At 44.0% G+C, this 16,941-nt stretch overlaps 1 protein-coding gene across 5 annotated transcripts in view; it reads right to left on the bottom strand.

Moving 5' to 3' along the window:
* Positions 1–16,941, bottom strand: part of CNTNAP5 (contactin associated protein family member 5) — an 885,931-nt gene that overhangs the window by 80,340 nt on the left and 788,650 nt on the right. For all 5 annotated transcript variants that reach the window (XM_033947244.1, XM_033947242.1, XM_033947241.1 and 2 more), the window contains one exon: positions 10,784–11,008. In XM_033947244.1, the coding sequence (XP_033803135.1) occupies positions 10,784–11,008 (225 nt within the window). The remainder of the gene's footprint in view (positions 1–10,783; positions 11,009–16,941) is intronic.

Below are 16,941 nucleotides of genomic sequence, written 5' to 3'. Positions count from 1 at the left end.
TGGCCGTTTGGAGGAGGATGGGCAGGGGAGGACTTCAATGGCTGGGAGGGTGTAGATGGGCTGGAGTAAGTCTTAACAGAGATTTCGGCAGTTGGAACCCAAACACAGTACCGGGTAAAGCTTTGGATTCTCACCCAGAAATAGTTAAGAAAAAAAAAAAAATTATAAATTGAATCAGGTTGGGCAGACTGGATGGACCATTCGGGTCTTTATCTGCCGTCATCTACTATGTTACTATGTTACTATGTTAGAAGTTGCACCTTGGGCTCAGGCTTGAAGCCAAGCATCTGTTAGATTGGAGGAAATGAGTCATATTCAACATTCAACCTATAAGAATAGAAATGATAAGTTGTAGATTGAAGTCGCTGCTTGATTTGGTTGATAAGCTGCAAAGCAAACACCTGTGGGGGGCAGAACAAATTGACGGAGCCAGAAGACAGTATCTCATAGACTCGGGCCATAGAGAGTTACTGAAGCCCTTAAGGCACTTAGGGCCAGATTCTATAAATGGCGTCTAAGTGTGCCTACATTGTAGGTGCCACTCAGCGTAGCTGTCAATCAACCACTAGGTGCCAGTTATAGAATCTCACTTAGAGGTGCCTAGGCATGCTTAAGCGTCCTAGAGGTAGGCGCCAGAATATTAGGCCAGGTTTTACTTGGCATAATTTACCAGTGCCTAACTCGGAGTGGTAGCAACACCTAAGTCAACCACACCTATCCACCACCCCGAACTACACCTACTTTTCAGGTAGACATCAGTAGGCGTTGTAGGGCAACTCCACTGAAGCGTTGCTAGGCATCCTAAGGGGTCCTTTTATCAAGCTGCGGTAGGGGCTTAACGCGCGTTAAACCGCCTGCCAAGCTAGCTGCTAACGCCTGCATTGAGCAGGCGTTAAGTTTTTTAGCCATCCGCAGGGGTTAGCGCGTGATGAAATGTCCGACGCGCTAACCCCGCTAGTATGGCTTGATAAAAGGACCCCTAAGAGTTTGGTGCCAAACTTTTAATTGCTTATTTTAATATTTTTTCTGATTGTCTGAAAACTGATGTGGTCAATTACCGTGCCAATTGAAAATAAGGTTGAGCGTGGATTCTGAACTTAGGCGTTGCTCGGTATCATCGATTAGGGCACCTAGTGGCAGCTAATCTAGGCGACCTATATAGAATCTGACCCTTACTGTTTAATTAGAAGCATCCGGCACTATCCCCTTTCCTCTCCAAGGACTATGCGAGGCAGGACATGGTCGCTGACTCAAAATCATAGTCTACATTAGAGAATGACCCAGTGATGGAATTTGTCACCATCACTGTGGATAACCGCAGGAAACCATCTCCATGTCATTCTTTAAGGAGAGAGGGAAGAATCAGAGTGCGAATGGGCCCAGTCACTGACCCTCAAGCCTTGCATTAAAGAAAGCTGGTATAGAAGGACCGAGGTTGAAAGAGACAGATCATAAGCGTTCCCGTTCTGGGACAGACTGAAGGTCCATCAAGCCCAGTATCCTGTTTCCAACAGTGGCCAATTCGTGACCCAAAGAGTAGCAACATTCCAGAGCTGAGACTGTGATGTCATAATGCCTCATTCCACCAATGCCTAAGAGTCAACCTCAGCAGTGATGTCACAATGGCTTCATTATCTTATACTTGGCTCCCATAAGAATCAGAGTACGAATGGGCTCAGTCACTGACCCTCAAGCCTTGCTTTGAAGAATGTTGGCATAGAAGGACTGAGGTTGAGATAGACACTAAAGAATGACACGGAATGGTTTCCCATGGCACTGGGACAGGATCAAAAGTCCATCAAGCCCAGCATCCTGTTTCTAACAGTGGCCAACCCAGGTCCCAACTACCTGGCAGAAATCCAAAGAGAAACAACATTTCAGAGCTGAACCTGTGATGTCATAATGCTTCATTCCACCAATGCCCAAAAGACAACCTCATCAGTGATGCCACAATGGGTTCCTTATCCTATAATTGCCTCAGATGAGAATCAGAGTAAGAATGGACACAGCCACTGACCCTCAAGCCTTGCTTTGAAGAATGCTGGCGTAGGACTGAGATTGACCACCTGATTGTTTCCCACGGTAATCCGTGGGGACAGGAATGGTGATGAATTTTGTCACCGTGTCATTCTCTAGTCTACATCTTCTCACATACCGAGTAGCTTTTCAACAAGATCACAAGGGCTTTGCGAGCTATAAGGGCTTATTAAGAAAGTAGCTTCCACTTTTTTTACTTTGGAAGGAGGAGGAAACGATGATGTCAATTTTTTTTTTATTATTATTATTATTATACTGTTAGCAAGTTCCCCATCAAACTATTTATCTCATTAAATTCTCAGTGGGCACTTTCTTCAGTGTTCCATTTAGCTCCTTCAACTTGATAGCACCCATCGTGATATATCCTTAATTAATTTCAACTATGATAAATGGTTTCTGCCTTCTTTCCTGTAGCATTCGGGTCTAGCGCTTTGACGAATCACTGGGTGTGTAGGTGTTCATTTTTTCTCAGTCCATTTAAAAATGAGCTGGTTCTTCCTGTTAGAGGGAGATGCTGATCCTTCTATGGCTCCTGACCGTGTTTTGGCACGATAGGCATCAGTATGCAGAGGAAGGGTGTTAAAAAAATTAAACCCATTTCTCCTCCTGACAATTATTTCCAGAGAGCATAAATCACCCAAGCAGGATTCCTTTCTGATTGCAGCTCTGGAATCCATTTATAAATATCTGGAACAAGCCAAAGATTTGCATAAAGTTGGTGCATGGCAGCAGAACGTTTGTTGTGCTGGCTCTGAAGCAAAGCTAAAACCACAGCGGTTGATATTCAAAGTTACTTTTCGATTTGAGTATAACATTTTGGCAATTATTCATCAGGCGGTTTATGGGACAGCGCCTTGGTATTTGACACAGATTTTGAAGACATATTTGCCGGTTCGTTCTTTGCAGTCACAATCAGAAAGGAGATTATCTATTGAGTTAGCAAATTAGATGCATTGCAAGAAAACATGGTCGACAGCCATCTCTCTGGCTGGTCCACAGTTATGGAATGCCATTGCTTTATCAGGCTCTTTAAGGTGATATAAAAATTTGAAATCATTTACCCCCCCCCCCCACCCTCACCCTTTTACAAAACCGCGCTAGTGTTTTTAGCGCTGGTCACGGCGGTAACAGCTCCAACGTTTCACAGAATTCCTATGAGCGGAGGAGCTGTTACCACCGTGGCCGGCACTAAAAAACCGCGCTACGGTTTTGTAAAAGGGGGGGTTAAAGCGTTGTTAAAAATTCATTTGTTAAGGGCTCCTTTTACGAAGGTGTGCTAGCAGTTTTATCGCCCGCACTGGATTAGCGCGCTACAGCGTGTGCTAGCTGAAAATCTACCGCCTGCTCAAAAGGAGGCAGTAGCGGCTAGCTCACGCGGCAATTTAGCGTGCCCTATTCCACACGTTAAGGCCTAGCGCACCTTTGTAAAAGGAGCCCTAACCGTGGAAGAGATTTCTTCCATAGCCTGAGACGCTAAATGCTCCGACCGCTGGTCCAACATTTGTAGAATTCTTATGAGCGTCAGGGCAGCGTCGGAGCTTGTAGCGCTGCGGGCCACTGTAGAAATCTCTACCACAGCTTAGTAAAAGGTGGGGAGAGTTAGTAGAATGGATGATTTGGGGAGCAAATTTTTTTCTGAATGTGTAACTCTCTTTGTTTTAGGAAAGTTTGGCAGTTATTTGTCTTCTCGTATTTTAATGCTTATGATGTATTGATGTTTTATTGATGTGTTAAGTTATGTATATTTTACTGTAATCCGCTTAGGATTTAAGCGGAATAGAAATTTTTTAAATAAATAAGGTCCTCTTTTTACTAAGCCGCAGTAAAAGTTTCTACCATGTCCCCGAGCTCTAAATGACCCAACACACATAGGAATTCTACGAGCATTGGAGCATTTAGCTTTTGGGGCTGTGGTAGAAACATCCTGTGGGAGGGGCCTTAGGCACCTGGGCCAATCGGAGCCTTAGGCCCCTCCCTGGCGCATCCTAGAATGCACCGGGAAGGGGACGACCTGCCATTTTGGAAGAGGCGGGCCTACCAGCCAGGGGGAGTGGGCATCCCTCTTGCCTGCCATCTCCTAAAGATACGGTTGGGGCTTCAGGAGGTGTCAGGGGGATGTTGGAGAATGACAGGTGAATGTCAGGGTATGTCGGGAAATGTCAGATAAGTGTTGGAGAGTGTCTGGGATTCGGGGGATCAATGGGGTCAGCAGCAGGAGGGAGTGGGCATCCCTCCTACTGGGGGACTTTGAGGTGGGGGGGGGTTGAGGGTGGCAGTGGGAGGAATTGGCATCCCTCCTGCCATAGACAGTGTCGGGTGGGGGTTCGGGGGTGGCAGCAGGAAAAATTGGGCATCCCTCCTGACGACCAAGTTTGTGGGGCGGGGGAGTTGGGGGTTCCCTGCCGCAGCCACTCAGCTGATCATTGCAGGAGGATTCCCTTGCCACAATCAGCTGATGAGAAGGGATCAGGCGCAATTCTCTGTGACATGGGCACCGGTTCAAAATTGGGACGGTTAGGCAGGGTTGGGCGTCTGTCCCTTAGGGCAGACGCAATTCTGTATAGGACGCCTTAGGAGGCTGCGGAAATAGGTTCCTATAGAGAATTTCCCCCTTATAAGCATAATTATATCCCTCCCTGTGAATCTTAGCTCTAGACCAGGGGTGTCAAAGTCCCTCCTCGAGGGCCACAATCCAGTCGGGTTTTCCGGATTTCCCCAATGAATATGCATGAGATCTATTAGCATACAATGAAAGCAGTGCATGCAAATAGATCTCATGCATATTCATTGGGGAAATCTGGAAAAACCCGACTGGATTGCGGCCCTCGAGGAGGGACTTTGACACAACCTGCTCTAGACAGTTGCATTGCTGTGGTGTTTCACTGTTTTGAAAGCATCCGATATAATCAATCTTTTGTACTCTGAGGGGGTTCAGTTTCTCAGCCCATATACATGACCACTTTCTGTGTCAAAATGCATAACTGTGTTTTGTTTTGCACTAAAACTTAGCTGTCAGGCAGCCAACACTCTTCAAGAATTCTTAAATCACTTCTCATTGCGTCCTGTTCCCTCTGGTACCTGTGCTATAATTGTAGCTCTTTGCATCATCTGTAGAAAGACCACACTTTTCCCGCGATCCCTAAATGATACCACTGAGAAAGATATTAGTCAGGACGGATCCAATAGTGTTCTTTGAGGAACTCTGTTCAGTACCTTCCTTTTCTCAGAATGAACTCTATTCATCACACTTAATTTATTTTCTATTCCTCAACCAGCTTCCGCTGCAGCCCTCGGCTTTTTGCGAGTCGGTATAAAAGAGGTTTGCTGAAATCCAAGAAAACTATATCCATCATTTGCTCCCCATCCAGTTGCCGAGTAACCCAAACCTATGAATTAATCAGATTGGTCAAACATATTCTCTCTCTGGTCAAACCATGTTATCTCAGATCCCCCAACCCAAAAGGATTCAAAATGCGAGACTGTTCCTCATGGTTCATAGACAATTGCGCGCAAGACAATCGCGCGCGGGCAAAGTCGCGCAGACAACCGAGCACGAGACAACTGAGCGCAAGACAAATGAGCGGAAGACAATTGAGCGTTAAGATAATTCTTTTTTTTTTTTTTTTTTTTTTTAATTATTTATTTATCAAATTTTTACATGTTATAAATCAAGTATCCACTTGTACAGAAAGTTGAAGAAAAGCAGGAAAATAATACTCAAAAGTAAAATACATGGTAATCAAGTAAAATAAAATAAAATTTTTAGCTTAAATTCAGCTCAAGTCCTCAAAATTAGATCCAAGAAGGATAAGGCGGACTTAGTAACAAATACTAACAACTATCAATTCAAATATTAGGAAAACAAGATCCCTTGGCTGAGGAAGGATATCATTATTCAAATGCACTTCACTTTGATTTTGATTTTCCTTCATCCAGCCGAGTTCCTACCAAAAAGGCTGTCAGCTGGAATGGTTCAAAGAATACATATTTCTTCATATGGTATTGTATTACACATTTACATAAGATAATTCTTTTATTTTTGCCGGTCCATAGGTGTAAAAAGGTTGAAGAATACTGATTTAAAGAATCCATTCCTTAATAAAGGGATCCCTATGTTAAAATATCTACAACAATCTCCTGTTTCTGCAGCTGTGGATAATGCTATCGATAGAACCCTGTTTAGTACCGATATTAGAAAGTGAAAGTTATTCTTCCTACCAGCCAGTCCACTAATAATGATTTTCTTTCTACAATTCCACCTGTCCTCTGCTCAGACTTCACCTTGCACATGCCCTCATCAAAGTCGCACATAAAGTGTGCACGTTTATGTAATCACGCTAACTTATTCACTTGGGCAATTTTATAAAAAGCCTCCTACTTGCATATGCTAACCATAAATACAGTTGTTATCGTCTCAGGGGTCAAAAGCAAAAAAATCCTTTGATAAAAAAAAAAAAAAAGAATCAAGCTTAATCACGGAAATTACAATTTTTGTAGGGTTACATCTTCTAGAAGGATGCATATTTATCCCTGCGCTTTTGAAATTCATGTTCATTCTAATGAATTGAATACATTGCTATTCACTGTGCATTTACTCGATGTGGAATTACATCATTAAAATTCCATTTATGCAACCCATAAATAAATTACAAAATCTTACTTTGGCATTAGCTAACTTCAATATACTAAATTTTGTACAAAATGTCTTCCAAAGTCCAACAGAGCATTTATGTTAAAACAACTGCGTCAGGGTGAAGGATTGTTTCACTTATCTCATAAACAGCTCCACTTAACTCCCTGAGAGAATTAGAATTGTTGTTTTAATGTGTTGGCCCAGATGGTATCAAAGGGTAAAGGGTAGTAGGTTTGATATACACTTCCCCCTCCCCATTCGCGGCTCCTGCACTCGCGGTTTCATATAATCGCAATTTTTTCTGGGGAGGAGGAAAATGAAAAAAACAGTCTTCATGTAAAAAAAAATCTATCTTTTTTTCCTCCCTGCCGCCTTCCCGGCCTTACCTGGTGGTCTAGAGGGCTTTTGGGGCAGGAGCGAACTTCCTACGCTCCTGCCCCGTGCAGATCACCATGAGGAAATGGCTGCTGGGAGTTCCCGTAGTCTCTCCTTGTGACCCTGGGCAAGTCACTTAATCCTCCTTAGCCCCAGGTACGTTAGAAAGATTGTGAGCCCACCGGGACAGATAGGGAAAATGCTTGAGTACCTGATTTGTAAAACCACTTAGAAAACCTTGATAGGCGGTATATAAAATCCTAATAAACTTAAACTTAACTTAAACTTATCTCATGCATATTCATTGGGGAAATCCTGAAAACCCGACTGGATTGTGGCCCTCAAGGAGGGACTTTGACACCCCTGGTGTAGAGAGAGCTGGGATCCTGTGAAGATAAGAATCAGGATCTTGTTGGGGGCTTCAAAATGGTATCAAGAAGGTCTGGATTTTGTTGGGGGTGTTGGATACTCATAAGGTAGTGGGTTGATGGTGGGTTTGTATTGGAAGGGATCAAGTGATGCCCTACAAACCAGCACTCATAGTACACTGTGCAACTGTTTGGTGGCAGTGTAGCCATATTTACCACTTCCTCTTGAGGTTGCATTAATTCTGCTATACTACTTACATTCAGAGAGTCTTACAATGAATAACTATAAAAAAAACAGCACTAGAACTTTAAAAATCCGGAATTTGACGGGTAGCCAATTAAATTGTTTTAATAATGGCATTACGTGTTCAAATCTTTTGTCACCACAAATCAAGCGAGCTGCTGCATTTTGCCCTACCTGCAGTGCCTTGCACTGTGAAGATGCAAGTTTCAAATTAATTAATTTTAATATACCAACCATCGACGTGCACCTGGCCGGTTTACAATGTTAAAAATGAAAGGTTAAAATAAATTTTTGTAAGGGGGGAGGGAAATGTGAACATTAAATAGACAAATTACAAATACGAACATGAGCTTGAGGGTAAAGGGGGAGGGGAAAGTTGAAAATTACATCATTAAAAACAAATTAATTAAAGGGAAGAGGGGGAGGATAAAACACCAGGAATGGGGATTGCTTCTTAAAAGCGGTTCATGTTTATTTTGTAGACTGTTGGAAAGGAAATATTTAGATGCTATGGTATGCGTCTTGGAATAAGAACGTTTTTAGTTTAGTCTTCAATTTGTCGAGTGAATTTTCGAGGCGGAGTTGAGGTGGCATGGCGTTCCATAAAGTTGGAGCTACAACGGAAAAGTTAGTTTTTCTAGTGTAGTAGAATTCTTTGATGGAAGGTATGGTCAGTAAATTCTGATCAGCTGATCTAAGGGTCCGGGGAAGGCAAAGGGGGATGATGAGTTTATCAAGAAAAGATGGGAGACGTGAAAGTTTGATTTTAAAGACCAGCATTAAAGTTTTATAGGTGATGCGGTGGGTGATGGGTAACCAGTGAGTTTCTTGCAGAAGAGGAGTAATATGATCGTATTTCCCAACCTTATAGATAAGTTTGATTGCTGTATTTTGAATGAGCTGCAGACGGCATAATTCTTTTTGAGTAATTCCATTGTATAGGGAGTTGCAGTAATCTAAATGAGAAATGACCGGTGAGTGAATGAGGGTTGTGATAGCAAGTTCCAGATAAAGGACATTGCAGTAGTCTAATCTTTGAATTAGCATAGATTGTACCACTAAACGAAAATCATAAAATGAAAGCATAGGCTTTGATCTACTCAGCAGTCACATGTGGAAGAAAACAGACTTGACCACTGTCAATACCTGATCTTTCATACTTAATGTAGAATCAAACCAAAGACCCAATATTTTCAATTTCTTTTGTAATATAAGTCTCATATTATTGATCTCAATACTCTCAGGCCAAAATGGATCTTCAGCTCTACCTACTAACATCATCTGGATTTTGTTGTTCTTGGGTGGCGACTCCAAATGTGGAATCTAGCATTATGTAACTATGAATTGAATTATTCTTCCCAATGTGCATCACTCTGCAGTTGTCCTTGGCAAATTTCATCGGTCCTCTTGAAATTTCTCACAGTCCACATATGATTTAACAATTATGAATAGTTTTGCGTCATCTGTAAATTTATTCATTCCCATTTCCAGATCATATATAAGTACATAAAAAAGCAGCAGTCCCAGATCCCTGGGGCATTCCACTATTCACCATCCTTGACTAAAAGAATTGGCCAGTTGGCTCTGCTACCTGTTATCTATCTATATCAGGGGTGTCCAACCTCTTGGCTTTCCTGGGCCGCATTGGCCGAAAAAAAATGTTTCTGGGGCCGCATAAATGCGCAAACGCTGCAGCAAGACAGAGGAGGGAGCCGGCAAGACGGTAAACACCCGGGGGCAGCAGAGGAAAACACTGCACCGTCCTCGACCGGGGCTGCACAAAATACTTCACGGGGTCGCAGGTTGGACACCCCTGATCTATACAATAGGGTTAAAAAACAGTCCGGTCTCAATTTACGCTTAGAGCTTTCATTCTTGAAATTTAAAACTGTCCTTAAAACATATCTTTTGTCTAAAGTATTTCCTCCTTTACACAGAGATTAATAGTTGGATATATTGTAACAGATTGAAATTGAGTGTTTGGAAAACGAAGGCTATATGTTTTGTTCGTTCACTGGGATATGCTTTTCCTGATAAAATCAACCTATTAGACTCTACTGGAGGTAAAATATTTAGGGGTTTTACTAGATTTTTGTCTGACATTCAGGGGGTATGTATGTGCAGTGGTAAAAAAGGCATTTTCAAAACCGCGTCAGCCTCTATGTTTAGGACTGTCTTGCATTGTCATTCTCCTTCCCTGTTCTATTTTGATTTTTGTACACAGCATAGACAATTATTTTATGTTGCATCAATGTTTATTTTCAAGAATAAATCCAACCAACAAATTACAATCAACCGTGGAGCGACATCAGAATAAAAAAAACAGAATACAAAGCAATCAGACCCAACACTCCAGCCCCTAACCCCCTCCACACCCCCAGCCCCCCAGATCCAGAAACAAAAGATAAACCATAATGCAGTAGGCTTGGACTCTGTTAGCCCACTGCCGACGAATAAAACCCCCATCCCTAGCACCCCCACCCCAATAATACGGACCTGAAAAGGAAAAGGCAAACCAACATAACCACAAAAAAAAAGATTATTATTATTTTTTTTATATCTCTCTCATGCACCACGCGCCGACTGTTCTCAGATCCCCGGCCTGGAACAGGTTTACAAGGAATTCAAAATGTCACTCCGAGCTCTTGATGACAAAGATTGGATACAGGGGTCCCAAATTTGAAGAAACTGCCTTTTTCGGCGAAGACTATGCCCTCTACTCCATCAGCAGCAGAGCATGCAAGCGATTTCTCCATGCCCAAAAGGAGGGCAAAGTGTTACTGATCCAAATGGAAAGGATCACTTTCTTCCCCAAGATGCCCACCCTCCTCATAAACTGATGCTGACCACTACGAGGCAAACAAAAAGCCTCATATTTATCCAGTAAGAGACTAGCCGCAGAGAGAGGAAGAGTACAATCCAAAACACCTTCCACGTAGGACAAAACCTGCCTCCAAAAACATTTAATTTTCACACAGGACCAGAAGGCATGGAGGAAAGAGCGGGGCTGCAGGTAGACAATTATTTTATTTGCTGCACATTAAATAAACTTAAATGTGAAAACATGAAAGCGTCCTTCCATCGTACAGCTTTTCCGATACGAGACCGATCTTCCAAAAGACTTACCATTGTGGCAGAGAATCACGGCCATGTAATCCAGGTAGAAGGAGTCCATGTACAGTAGAAGGCTTGGAACCTGCGCTGTCAAGAAGCTAAAGGACAGGCTTTCCTTGGTCAGAGCTGCGTCAGCATAGATGGCAGAAGAGGCAGCTGTAAGGTTCTTGGTCACTGGGTAAGGCTCCTGGAAAAGATAGGCAATGGATGTCCCAGCTTCAAAGATGGCAGAAACCTCTAGGGGGGAAAACAATCAAAAATGCATTTCAGGCTTTGAAGTCTTTAAAATAAAGTACATTTCCTGAGGAAACATCTAGGGGGCTGCCCTGTTCCCATCACAAAGCAACACAATATTTAGGAAAGGGGTAATTCTATAGAGAGGTGCCTATTTTTTCATAAAGGTGGCTAATAAATCCCAATAAATAAATAGAGGAATGTAGGTACCTACTTTTCAAATAATAGCCTAGCATGGCCATAGAGCTGGAGTACGCACCTGGATTGCCAAATATGAGTACGCATGTTAATTCTACTATCTCACCGGTTCATAGACAACCCCGCGAAAGACAAAGGCGCGCGCCGACAACTGAGCGCAAGACGGAGGCGCGCGCCGAAGAAAATTACTGTTTTGGGGGGCTCGACGGGGGTTTTTGTTGGGGAGCCCCCCCCAGTTTACTTAATAGAGATCGCGACGGCGTTGTGCGGGGTTTAGGGGGTTGTAACCCTCCACATTTTACTGTAAACTGAACTTTTTCCCTAAAAACAGGGAAAAAGTGAAGTTTTCAGTAAAATGTGGGGGGTTACAACCAGTGTTCCCTCTAAGCGGGCGGGTGTTGTGAGCAAACTTTTTTCACTGTGAGCTAAAAATATCGGGCGCCAGCAAGTTATGAGCCAAATAAATATGTTGTCAAAGTTGCTGATACATGAGGACGAGGTATTCAAAGGAATTTTAGGCCTACACGCTAAATTAAATAACGTTAAATAATATTTTTAAGAACACAGAAATTGTAGGGATGAAATGATATCTTAATAAATGTTTTACAACAAATGTAGTTATGTCTGTTACATCCATATGTGTAAACTGTAAATTAAAAACAGTCCAGAAGACAATACGTTTGATGCTTTCAATTTCTAGACCAGTGTTTTTCAACCTTTTTTGGGCAAAGGCACACTTGTTTCATGAAAAAAATCACGAGGCACACCACCATTAGAAAATGTTAAAAAATTTAACTCTCTGCCTATATTGACTATATATAAAGTAATTCTCTTGAATAGGAATCAAATAAACACAAAGAAAGTATTTTATAATTACTTTATTATGAAATAAAAATTATAAAAATTATAAAATACTTTATTCAGTGCGAAACCTGGGCCTGTTTGGCTGAACACAAAGCTGATATTCTGGCTGGAATGGAAGAAAGACACACACGTAGCTCTTCGTCAACAGCTCTCAGTCTCTCTCTGTATTTGGTTTTTATAGCATACAAAAATAGACAAATATACCCTCCATCCTTTTTATTAAACCACAATAGCAGTTTTTAGCGCAGGGAGCTGCGCTGAATGCCCAGCACTGCTCTTGACGCTCATAGGCTCCCTGCGCTAAAAACCACTATTGCGGTTTAGTAAAAGGGGACCATATTGTAAAATATAGACAGCAGATATAAATTCAGAACTGTGCATAGTAAGTGAAGGGAAGTTTTCATCTCTGGGAATTTACCCAGTTAACTATTAAGTTATTTGGGCAAATTCCTTTGAAAACTGTGGTAATACTGCCTCCACTTTGCTAAATTTAAAATAAAATCATTTTTCCTACCTTGTCTGGTGATTTCTGGTTGCACTTTCTTCTTCTGACTGTGCATCCAATCTTTCTTCCCTTCTATCAGCCTGTATGCTTTCTCTCCTCCACACCTCATTCCCTCCCCCAACTTTTTCTTCCTCTCTCCCTGACCTTTCTTTCTTTTTTTCTGTTTCTCTTCTTTCCTTCTGTTTCCCTGCCTGCCCCCTTTCTTTCTTTCTCCCAGCCTCCTGTCCAGCAGTAACTCTCTTCCCTTCCTCCCCTCCCAGCAGCATCTCTCCGTCTCCCTCTCCAGTAGCAGCTGTCCCTTTTTTTTCCTTGCCCAGCAGCTTCCCAGATTCCTTTCCCTCCTCCCCTCCCAGAAGCATCTCTCCTTCTTCTCCCTCTCCAGTAGCAGCTGTCCTTTTTTTTCCTGGCCCAGCAGCTTCCCAGATTCCTTTCCCTCCTCCCCTCCCAGAAGCATCTCTCCGTCTCCTTCTCCCTCTCCAGTAGCAGCTGTCCCTTTTTTTCCTTGCCCAGCAGCTTCCCAGATTCCTTTCCCTCCTCCCCTCCCAGATGCATCTCTCCTTCTCCTTCTCCCTCTCCAGTAGCAGCTGTCCCTTTTTTCCCCTGCCCAGCAGCTTCCCAGACTGATAGTGGTTTTCTCCCCTCCCAGCAGCTCTTCTTACTTCCCAGCGCAGCGATTCACGAAGGCAGCCTCGGGTCCTTTGTTGTGTCGCGCCGCCTCTGAGGAAAGAGGAAGTTGCATCATCAGAGGCAGCCGCGACTCAGCAAAAGCCCCGAGGCTGCCTTCGTGAATCGCTGCGCTGGGAAGTAAAGGAGAGCTGCAGAGAGGGGAGAAAGCCACTGTCGGAGGCTCCCCAAGATCTCTCCGGCCCAGCGCACGCTTCCGATGCTGATCTTGCAGAAGTTCAAATGAGTCAATCTTGCCGGTCCTGCGCTGTGACGAGAAACTTGTGCGCTGCGACCTAATATTTTGTGCGCCAGCGCACGCCAGCGCAGCTTAGCGGGAACACTGGTTACAACCCCCCACACCCCCCACAACGCGGCGCGATCTCTATTAAGTAAAGTGTGGGGGGGTTCCCCAACAAAAACCCCCGTCGGAGCCCCTAAAAACTGTAATTTTCTTTGGCGCGCGCCTCCGTCTTGCGCTCAGTTGTCGGCGCGCGCCTTTGTCTTTCGCGGGGTTGTCTATGAACCCTGTAGAATTAGGTGTGCCCAGAATATCCTGAAGAGAAAGCCCAAAAAGGCCTCAATGACGACAGAAGCATGGCACAACGGAGGAGTCGCGAGGATAATTCAGCCACGGGTATACAGTTCAAAGCACACTTTATTCGTAGTAGCGCTGCGAAGACTCGACATTGACAGTGTTTCAGAATCAATACCTTTGTGACCATGAGCATTGCTTTGGACACCAGTTTTTGGCTTCTCATTTCAAACATTTACCTGCGCTTAATGCACTATACAGACGATAGAGAAATCATCCTTCGAGACTCTTGTCAAAGGTATTGATTCCGAAACACTGTCAGTGTCGAGTTTTTGAGTCTTTGCAGTGCTATTACCAATAAAGTATACCCGTGGCTGAATTATTGACATCTTAAACTTATGATTCCTCCATTGTGCCGTATCAAGTTTCAAGTTTCAAGTTTATTAGGTGACTTGATTAATCGCTTAATCAGGATTTCTAAGCGATGTACACTTTAAAATTCACATTTGTTTAGGGGACAATACAATACGTACAAATACTTAAATAGGGCTAATTTACATTAAATTAACATTACTAAACAATGGGGAAGGAGGGAAGAATACCAGAATACCAGCACACATCTCTGCATATACAGTGGTACCTCGGTTTACGAGTGCACCGGTTTGCGAGTGTTTTGCAAGACGAGCAAAACATTCGCAAAATCAGTGCCTCGGAAACCGAGTGTGCTTCAATTTGCGAGCGCCCCCCCCCCCCCCCCGCGAACCGGCACCCTCCCCCCCGCGATCCGGCCCCCCCTCTGCCATCGGGCACCCCCCCCCCCCCGCCGCCATTGGGCACCCCCCCACCGTGACCTGAGGTCCCTCCAACCCACCCGAACCTTCTTCTTACTTTAGTGTAGCCTCCGCACCGGCACCGGCACCAGCATGTCCTGTGAATTGGTGCCGGTGCCCGAAGATCTGCCTACTGTGCTGGGCCTTGAGCATGTGCGCATGCTCAAGGCCTGAGAGTTCACGTTTGGGTGGGTTGGGGGGACCTCAGGTCATGGCATGGGGGGGGTGCCCGATGGCAGCAGGGGGGGGGGGTGCCGGATCATGGGGAGGAGGGTGCCGGTTCATGGGGGGGGGGGCCTTCGGTGGGAGCAGCGCTGCTGGCCTCGGGCGGGGGGGAGAACATATCAAAGCGAGTTTCCATTATTTCCTATGGGGAAACTCGCTTTGATAAACGAGCATTTCGGATTACGAGCATGCTCCTGGAACGGGTTATGCTCGTAATACAAGGTACCACTGTATTTCATTTTATCTACTTACTATACTGCTATAAACTGACACAGGGAACTATGCGGTTTACAAAACTAAAAACATAATAGCAAGAAACTCCAATATGTAAAGAGTAAAGGGCAATTATTGAATCAAAAAAGAAAGACCTACTTTCATAGAAACAGGAGCCTGTTCCACAAATCCTTAGAAGGAAAAAGCCCGCTCAAAGATCCAGGTTTTCAATAGAACCTTGAAATGTTTAATTGAACCCTCTGATCAGTTAAATAAGAACATAAGAATTGCTGCTGCTGGGTCAGACTAGTGGTCCATCGAGCCCAGCAGTCTGCTCACGCAGTGGCCCTTAGGTCAAAGACCAGTGCCCTATCTGAGACTAGCCCTATCTGCGTATGTTCTGGTTCAGCAGAACTTGTCTAACTTTGTCTTGAATCCTTGGAGGGTGTTTTCCCCTATAACAGCCTCCGGTAGAGCGTTCCAGTTTTCCACCACTCTCTGGGTGAAGAAGAACTTCCTTACGCTTGTACGGAATCTATCCCCTTTCAACTTTAGAGAGTGCCCTCTCGTTCTCTCTTCCTTGGAGAGGGTGAACAATCTGTCTTTATCTACTAAGTCTATCCCCTTCAATGTTTCTATCATGTCTCCTCTCAATCTTCTCTTTTCAAGGGAGAAGAGGCCTAGTTTCTCCAATCTCTCGCTGTATGACATGCCTGCTTGGTGCCTAAATGTTAGGAACTCTTCTTCCATGTTTGGAAAACTAGCACTTATATTCCTATGGGGCTCATTTTCAAAAAAGATAGACATTCAAAATATAGCATAAGCCAGCACTTGGACATCTTACTAATCAAAACATCCAAGTGGGCATTCTCAAAACAGACTTTCTAGATGTCTTTGTGGTTGTTTTGTCTCTAGTCCAGTGGTTCCCAACTCTGTCCTGGAGGACCACCAGGCCAGTCGGGTTTTCAGGATAGCCCTAATGAATATGCAGAGAGAAGATTTACATGCCTGGCACCTCCACTATATGCAGATCTCTCTTATGAATATTCATTAGGGCTAGCCTGAAAACCTGACTGGTCTGATGGTCCTCCAGGACAGGGTTGGGAACCATTGCTCTAGTGTATCTAAATCTTAAGGGGACGTGTTAGAGGCGTATTTAGGGTGGGCTTAGGACTTGGACGCTCCTCAGGCTTAATCAAACCTTTAACAAAAGGTCCTGGGCATTTTTTTAGACTTTGAAGCTCGACTTGTTTTAAAAGTGTCTAAATGCAAAAAAGAGTGCCCAAATGACCACTGGAAGGATTGAGGCATGACCCACACCCCTTACTCCCCCAGTGGTCACCAACTCCCTCCCACCACTCAAAGATGTTAAAAAACCAGTACATTCTAGCCTGTATTACAAAGGGGCTTAAATATTCTCAGCCAAAGCCATTTCAGATGTTAACACAGATATTTGAGCCTAGAGAGCAGAGGGGAACTCTAAGGAATATTGCAGGGAATTTCACATTAAAAGTTCTAAACATAGAAACATAGAAATAGACGGCAGATAAGGGCCACGGCCCATCTAGTCTGCCCACCCCAATGACCCTCCCCTACCTTTCTCTGTGAATAGATCCCACGTGTCTATCTCATTTGGCCTTAAAAATAGAAACATAGAAATAGACGGCAGATAAGGGCCACGGCCCATCTAGTCTGTCCACCCCAATGACCCTCCCCTACCTTTCTCTGTGAATAGATCCCACGTGTCTATCCCATTTGGCCTTAAAATCAGGCACGCTGCTGGCCTCAATAACCTGAAGTGGAAGACTATTCCAGCGATCAACCACCCTTTCAGTGAAAGAATTTCCTGGTGTCCCCGTGCAGTTTCCCGACCCTGATTTTCCACGGATGCCCCCTTGTTGCC

The sequence above is a fragment of the Geotrypetes seraphini genome, chromosome 5 (assembly GCF_902459505.1).
Source record: "Geotrypetes seraphini chromosome 5, aGeoSer1.1, whole genome shotgun sequence".
In the NCBI taxonomy this organism is placed as follows: Eukaryota; Metazoa; Chordata; class Amphibia; order Gymnophiona; family Dermophiidae; genus Geotrypetes; species Geotrypetes seraphini.
This window is presented reverse-complemented; position numbering and strand designations above follow the sequence as displayed.